Raw genomic sequence first — 8,794 nt, forward strand, 5'->3', positions numbered from 1 at the left:
TATTTCAGGTTTTGTTTATCTGAGAATGTTCTTGTCTTTTCTTCCCACATGAAAGATAATCTTGCTGGGTACAGTATTCTTGGCTGAAATTGCTTTTCCCTTAACACTTTGAATATATTTTCCCATTCTTTCCTTGCTTGCATTGTTTCTGATGAGATATCTGCTGTTAGCCTGATGGGATGTCCTTTGTAGGTAACTTGATGTTTTTCTCTTGCCAATCTTAGTATCTTGTCTTTGTCTGTGGTTTTGGTCAACCTGGCTATAATGTCTTGGAGAAGATCTTCTTGGGTTGATTCTATTTGAGGTCCTTTGTATTTCTTGCGACTGGATCTTTGAATGCCTCTTTAGGTTTGGAAAGTTTTCTTGCAGGATTTCATGGAATAGATTATCAATACCCTTATGGGTCTATTCACCTTCTGGAATGCCAATTATCCGGATGTTTGGACGTTTGATGGTATCTAGTACTTCTCGCATATTATTCTCAAATTTTTGTGCCATTTTCTCAGTCTTCGTGGTGGATTTTTCTAGGCCAACAATTTTCTCTTCTGTGTCTGAGATTCTATTTTCTGTATGATCTAGTCTGCTTTTAATACTTCCAAGGGAGATTTTTTACTTTCTGTATTATAGACTTCATCTCTAGCAGTTCTGTTTGAGTCTTTTGTAAAGTGCGTAATTCCTCTTTTAGATCTTGCAAGAATTTCCTCACCTCCTGGAACTCGTCAACTTCTTTTTCCTTTCTCTTTAGCAGTTCATTATCTCTCTTCTCTTCCATCTCTGTTAGTTTCGACATTATGAATGCTCTAAATTCCTTATCAGACATTTCCATGATTTTCACCGAACTGCTTGTGGATGAAGAAGAGTTACTCTTTACCCTTAGAAGAGAGGTATTTTCTTGTTTTCCCATATTCCTTGTGATCTGGCGGTGATTTCTTGTCATCTGATGGAAGGTGTGTTTCTTCCAAATTCTTGAAGTTCAGTCTGAACGTTCAGGAGCAAGCAGGTGATCTAGAATCTCATTGCCATTCTGTTGTGATCACTGGTGCAGCAGATTCAGTAGATATTGAGGAATATTTTAACCCTAATACTATTTGGATGTTTAGCTATAGTGCGCTTAGATCCACCTAGTTTGCAGGAGCCATGTGGAATCTTCTTCTGAAGTTCTGGCCTCTCTTGCCGCTAGCTTGTTTACTGAAGGCTGAATTATCAGTAGAAAATCTTCATTTTTCGTGTACCCTGAAATACCTAGTTCACAGGAGCCATGCGGAATCTTTTTCTCCATTCTTTGTTTCTAATGTTAATGGTAAAGTTTCATCATTAAGTATAAGGTCATTTATGGGTATTTTCTAGATGCTCTTTATGACATTAAGGAAATGTCCCTCTATTCCAAGACCACTGAAAGTTTTTAATCATGAATGGGTGTTGAATTTTGTCAGATGCTTCTTCTGAATCAATTGATATGCTCATATGTTATTTTCTTTAGCTGATTAGTATGGTGATTTTTTTAAAAAAAACTTATTGGGGAGGTGAGATTCAAACTTGATCAAAAGGGATATTTAATCTTTTCCAGGAAGGTGAAATTTTTATTTCTTTTATTAATTCTTTCTGTGTTTCTTCTTTCTATTGTAAATACCTTGTGTTAGTTCTATATCCACTAATGTTGTTATGTCTTCAAGACAGAATGACTCTATATAATGTCCTTCTTTATATTTGGTAATAATCTTTACACCTCTGTTATTTTATGTTAATATAGCCACATAAACTATCTTATGTTCGTATGGTATATCTTCTTGCACCCACTCACTTTGAATCTGTTGGCTTTCTTTATAATTAAAGTGTGCCCTATATAGAGAGCATGTAGTTGCCACTATGTGCTGCTTTATCCACTTTTGTGTTCGATATTAAAGTATACTCCCTGTTTTCTCATATCTGCATCTCTGCTGATTATGTTTGCCACGATTTTTTTTTCTGACAGCTCATGATATGAAAACTGCAGTTTTAAATACAGATAATTTGCAAATTGACATATCTAGAAACAGTTATTTCTTGCTGGGTTTTTAATATATCCAGTTACAGAAAACGTAATGCCTAAAAGGATGAGTAATACCTCTAGAATAGTTGTAGGCCCATTATCTGAATATAGTTGTTAACTCCCACTTGTATTTTATTTTCATTTTAGTTCTTTTACAAAACTTCCTCATCTGGCAGGAACAGAACAAAACTTACTGCTTGCCAAGGAAATCCAAACCCAGTGGAAAAAGTTTGGACTGGATTCAACAAAGTTGGTTCATTATGATGTCCTCCTATCTTACCCTAATGAGACAAATGCCAACTCTATTTCAATTGTGGATGAACATGGAATTGAGGTGATATAGATTGTTGGTCACATTCATGTTGTAGAAGCCACCCTTTTATGTAGATTGGAATGTAGGGTCAATAAAAATAAAGATTTGTTAAGAGCACAATGTCTCTTACAATTTTCAAAAACATGTTACTAAGTTCCAAAGTAACTATTGGGTATCTAATACTATGTATTATGCATGGTTCAAGGTCCTGAGGTGAAAATGAAGATCAAGACATGGTTCCTTTGCCTAAGTGAGGTGGGGCAGGCAATTGGAATATGTCGTTTCAGATCTATATGGTAAATGCTACTTTCTACACAGAAAAGTGTTGTTCAGTCCAGACTGGGAGGCACAGAAGGCTTCCTGAAAGAATTGGTATGTGAGTCATGGAAGAATATAAATCAACCACATGAAAAGGCAGGACAAGAGAGTTCTAGACAGAAGAGAAAATATTGGCAAAGGCTTGGAGGCATATACTATCTTAGAATTACTGGGAGAACTTAACGATTTTCTGTATTCAAGAGTGTAAAATGTAAAGTGGGCCATCATAAGAAATAAACCAAAATAAATGTTCTGATAACAGGTCATAGATGGGCTTACATATGCTTCCTTAAGTAGCGTAGACTTCAACTTCAGTCTATGCAAGTCAATGACAGTTCCTAAGCAGGGGAAGGGTGTGACTAGAAGTATGTTAATAGATTTGGCAGTCTTCAGATTACACCTGAACTAGGCAAGGAGCTAAGGTTGCAGTCTCAAAGCAATAGTCCAGGTAGAAGATGGTGAAGTCCTGAACTAGGATGTTGGCAAGAATGAGGAAGAGGAATGGATTTGAGAAACAGTTAGGAAGCATATTAGCAGGGTTTTGTTAGTGATTGCCTGGAAGAATAAAGAGGGAGTTCAAGGTAACTCCTAGGCTGGTGTGGGTGGCTAAGTTAATGCAGCTGCTAATAAAGGTAGAAAATGCAGAACCACATGCAGGTTTAGGGGTAGAAGATAAATTAAAACTTTCACCTGTCCAGTCTGGTCATCTACACTGAAATAGTTATTAGCTTCTTAAATATACAATTCTGAAAAACTGGGCATTAAAGCACCTTAGCCATATTGGCAAAACTCTGAGGGTCTGAGAAATCTCACAGAGAAGGAGTAAAGAACAATGGAGGCAGTGGACTGGGTAAAGTAATGTTTAAATGAAGACAGAAGAAAAGCATCCCACAAAGGGATTTCAAAACACATAGTTAAAAATGTAAAAATCTAGGACCAGCAGATGGTGGTTAAGGTGCTGGATCCCACATGATTGACTCCGCAGTTCGATTTCTGAACTCAGTGACTGTCTAAAATAATTCCAACTTGATGTCTTCTAATTTTTGCTAGATCTTCAAAACATCCTATCATGAACCACCACCAGATGGATATGAAAATGTAACAAATATTGTACCACCCTATAATGCATTCGCAGCCCAAGGCATGCCAGAGGTAAAATAAAGGACATTTTTTTTTAAATCTTTAAACCTGTCTTTGTTATATAGAACGTGGGTAGAGGCCTAACACCACGGAGATTAGTTGAATCATACATGCTAATCCATTGTTTGATATTCAGTCTAATTAGCACCCATACCTCAAATTAAAAACAATCAAAAATAACCAACAAAAACATAAGAAAAAAAAGAGAGAAAATACATATATTACAGTTAGACCCTAATCAGGCAGCTAAAATAACAAAGAAGCTGCTGAATATGCCTTTAATTCAACAAGGACAATAGAGCCTTTCACGAGTTTCTTCCCATTGTTCATAATCTGAATTTTTAATAGATTTATTGATCTGATTTTATAGATCATGCCACAGAAGTTCTTATATTAAGTCGTGGCTGGAAACTGAACATACCTGGGATTTTTAATGACATTTATTCTATCTCCTTTGGCTCAGCATACATTGATAATTTCTTCAAAACAGATCACCCTTTTTAAAATATATCTTGTGGTCAGGCACATACATGGTGGCACAGTGGTAATACAGTGCTCTGTGGAGCTGACCCATTTGGCAAGGTCTGGAATTCACTTCTCAAGGCCTCCCTGGGTATGTTGGGCATACCCTTGTGACCCTGACTGACTGTGACTGAGGATGAGTCATGGCATGAGGACATTGTTGGGAATACTGTCTCTGGCTCTCTGTTTCTTTCTGCCTCTGTGTCCCTTGTTAATGGAAGAAATATACTTAAAAATATGTACGTCATGGTGCCAGCAAGTGTTGTAATGATTAAGGCACTGGACTCCCATGGGGCTGGCCACAGTTCGCATCCTGAACCCAGAAGCTTGGAACTCATGCCGTGTGTGTGTGTGTGTGTGTGTGTGTGTGTGTGTGTGCCCAAAAATCCTGAGAGGAGAATGGAGGAGAAGGAATTGCACCATGGCCATCCTCCCTGGGAGATAATTTCTCACTTTCTCTCTCTCTGTTTCTCTCTGTCTCTCCAGAGAGTGCACATCCATTACAGCAAAAATCTCTCTCTTAAAAAAAAAAAAAAAGTGTTTCATGTATTGTATGTATTGCTTTTTTTTTTTAACTTTCTGAGATTTTGAAACATTCTCTAGATTTCTACAGAATTATCATGGATCTGCTTATTAATCTCAAATAAGGGAAGAAAACTTTTGCTGCCACAGTATTGTGTAACTTCTGGGTTTTCTTTTTAATATCAGCAGTAATATATATATATATATTCTTTTCTTTTTCCTGTAGGGAGATCTTGTTTATGTGAACTATGCTCGTACTGAAGACTTTTTTAAACTAGAAAGAGAGATGAGCATCAACTGTACCGGAAAGATTGTTATTGCAAGATACGGGAAAATCTTCAGAGGAAATAAAGTATGGTGTTAGTTTTTCTAGTGATAAGGAAAGAAGATATATCCTATAAATATAAATGATAAAATTCAGCTTGCTTCACAGTTTCTAAAATTATTTTAAACTTTTTTTCTCTATTTGTTGTGGAGGTACAGAAAATCCTATTTTAATGGGACCTCCCATAGTTATAAAAGAATAATTTAAAATAATAGTTAGGAGTGCTGGACTCCCATATGGCTGACTGCGATTCAAGTCCCAGACCTGGCGACTTCCTTTCTCACTTTATCTCTCTCTCTCTCTCGTTCTGTCCCTCTCTGGTTATATTGAAATATAATACATAAATAAAGCTAAATAAAATAATTATTACAAAAAAGAACGCAACATTTTGGAGACCAGCAGTTAGTGTAATGGCTATGTTGCTGGACTCCCACGTAGTTGACCACGGTTCGAATCCCGGACCTGGTGGCTTAAAACTCACGCCGGGTGCGTGTGCATGAGTGCCCAAGATCCCCAGAGGAGTACAGAGGTGAAGGGATTGCTGCGTAGCCATCCCCTCTTGGGGGTGATTTCTCGCTTTCTGTCTCTGTCTGTCTGGCAAGTGCACGCACCCTATACCAAAAACCTCTCAAAAAAAAAAATGCAACATTTTGAAAAAAGTTTATTACAAAAATATTATTTGCTTTTAAAAATTTAACTGAAGGAAATTTATATGAACTAAAAAGTGAAAAGCTCCCTGAATTATCCAGCTTCATTGTCCAGTTATACTAAATGTTAGTAGCTCTTTCCATATCACATTCTGTGAAATATATACATGAATATATATGTATTCTATTTATGCTTATATGAGGAAGCTTCAAAATGTTTCAGGAAAAGCCATATTATCTTTTAATTCCATTTTTCCATAAACTATTCCCCATGTGTGTCATTTTTTTTTTTACAAAGGTGGCATCATATATTGTATTTTGTGTAACTTTATTTTTTCACTCAGCCATAAATCAAGGGAATTCTCCCACTTTAGCACACTGAGGGTTGTACAATACAGTGGTTAAGGGTATAGGGCCCAGTACCCATACCACCTGGATCTGGCCTAGTCTGGGACCATTTAAAAACAATATTTTGGCAGTTGTTTACACACTAGTGTGTCTGTATAAAATTTTAAGTTAGTTTAGTTCCACAAATATTTCCAGCGTATTTATGGTAGTCAAAGGAAAGAAAAAATGTGTAGTGATATGGGAAAAGACAGTGTCAGAATTTTCTTACATGATTAAATTGATTTTTTCTTAAGTGAATCAGTCAGTAATTTGCATTTGCATTATGGATTGTATGTTGCCCCCTCAGGTTAAAAATGCCATGTCAGCCGGAGCCATAGGAATCATCTTATACTCAGATCCTGCTGACTACTCGGCCCCTGAGGTACAGCCATATCCCAGAGGATGGAACCTTCCCGGAACTGCAGCCCAAAGAGGAAATGTGTTGAATTTGAACGGTGCTGGTGACCCACTCACTCCAGGTTATCCTGCTAAAGGTAATGAATGAGCGTGTTAGTCCACCATTTTTGCAAAAGTACTCCTTGCCCTTTTAGATGGGACAAAAGTAGATGTCTACAGAATAACGTAAAAACTAAAATTGTGTGCAGTTGTATCATTATGGATTGCTACTGCTGGGAATTCAAAGAATTTCACTTGCATTAGTTTTAAATTCTTATGACATATGGGCATGGGGAAGAGATAGTCAACATTTTCCTTTTATCTTTAGTAGAGTAAAGGTTCAGAAACACTGCAACCAGCAGATGGCATAATGGTTATATTGCTGGACTTCCACATAGTCCACCTTGGGTTAAGAGTCCCAGACTTGGTGACTTAAAACTCACACTGGGCACGTGATGTATGCATGCCCAAAATCCTGAGAGGAAAATGGAGAAGGGATTGCAATGTGACCATCCCCCCCGGGGGGGTGATTTCTTGCTTTCTGTCTCTCTGTCTCTGTCTCTCCAGTGAGTACATGTGTCCTATAGGAAAAATATCTCTCTCAAAAAACAAACAAGCAAACAAAAACACTAATCCACATACATACAGTACTATTGCTCTTACCAAATGAGAATTTACATTTTCTGAATTACCTAACGTGATTTGAATCATGGTTTTCCCTCAGAGATTTATATTTTGAAATTTGGTTGTATTATAAAGGAGTTAAGTGAAAATTTAGTCCCTTCATGATGTTCCAAGGTTGGACCTTTGGTTGTGATAAAGCCATTATGGTGAGGCCTCCATGACTGAGTTCTGGTGTGTATTTAGCCAAAGACAATGAGGCAGGCAGAGGCATCCGTTCTTTCTCAGTTAAATATGAAGTTGGCTCTAGGTGTTTTACAGATTCTTTTGGTCAGACAGAAAAACTTCACTTCTACTGTGCTGACAGTTTTAGTCAGGATTGTATGTTGGATTTTGCCAAAAGATTTTTCTGCATATATTGAGATGATTATATGTTTTTATTTAGTTTTGTTAAATTATATTGATGTTTTAATTTTTTTTTCTGAGAGAGATTTTTGCTATAGGATGTGTATGCTAACCGGAGAGAGAGAGAGAGAAAATGAGAAATCACTCCTAAGGGAAGATGGCCATGCCACAATCCTTTCTCCTCCATTCTTCTCTTGGTATCTTGGACACACATACATATGCACCTGGTGTGAGTTTTAAGTTGCCAGGTCCAGGACTTAAACTACGGTTTACTAGGTGGGAGTCCAGTGATGTAACCTTTACACCATCTTCTGGTCCCATAATTTTTTATAATTATTTATTTATTTAATTCCATTTGTTAGAATTATTCTTTAATTTGATCAGGAAGAGAGAGAGAAAAGGAGAAAGCAAGCTGCCACGTCCAGGACTCGAACCATGATTGACCATGTGGGAATCCAATGCCTTTAACCCCATGCCACCAGCTGGCCCACCCAAGTTTTTTTTTGTTTGTTTGTTTGTTTGTTTGTTTGTTTAAGAGACAATTTTGCTATAGGGTGCTTGTGGCTCACCAGAGAAACAGAGGCAGAGAGTCAGAAAGAGTGAAATCACTCCCCCAGGGGAATGGCCATGCCACTGTCCTTTCTCCTAGTCTCCTGTTAGGATTTTGGGCATGCACCCATATGCATCGGTTGTGACTTAAAAGCCTCTGAATCCAGAACTCAAACCTTGTTTACCTACATGGGAGTCCAGCAACATAATGTTATGCCATCTGCTAGTCCCTATATTGGTTTTTTAAATGTGAAATCAACCTTACCATCCTGAGATATATTTTATTTATATATTTTAATCCTCTTATATATGTTTGGATTTGGGTTAAACTTTTTTTTAAGAATACTTCTGTCTGGGCCAGCAAGTGATGCAGTAGCTAGAGACACTGAAGTCCCACATGGCTGACCAAAGTTTGAGTCCTGGACCTAGCAGTTTGTTTCTCAAGTTCCTTCTGTCTCTCTCTCTTTGGTCAAATTAAATAATAATAATAGTAAATAAAGTTAAATATCATAATCCTTTTATTTTTAAAAACAAATAAAAAACCCCCTCTATTCAATATAGCACTGGAAATCCTAGACAATGTGATCAGACAAGAGAATGAAACAAAAATCATTCCTATA

General features: G+C 37.1%; 1 protein-coding gene across 1 annotated transcript in view; it reads left to right on the plus strand.

Moving 5' to 3' along the window:
* The window catches only part of NAALAD2 (N-acetylated alpha-linked acidic dipeptidase 2), a 53,878-nt gene that overhangs the window by 11,391 nt on the left and 33,693 nt on the right, over positions 1-8,794 (plus strand). The window contains exons 5-8 of the mRNA XM_006160338.3: positions 2,177-2,363; positions 3,711-3,812; positions 5,071-5,196; positions 6,511-6,697. Coding sequence (XP_006160400.1) covers positions 2,177-2,363; positions 3,711-3,812; positions 5,071-5,196; positions 6,511-6,697 — 602 coding nt within the window. The remainder of the gene's footprint in view (positions 1-2,176; positions 2,364-3,710; positions 3,813-5,070; positions 5,197-6,510; positions 6,698-8,794) is intronic.

This window comes from Tupaia chinensis, unplaced genomic scaffold, assembly GCF_000334495.1.
Source record: "Tupaia chinensis unplaced genomic scaffold, TupChi_1.0 Scaffold000680_1, whole genome shotgun sequence".
Classification (NCBI taxonomy): domain Eukaryota; kingdom Metazoa; phylum Chordata; class Mammalia; order Scandentia; family Tupaiidae; genus Tupaia; species Tupaia belangeri.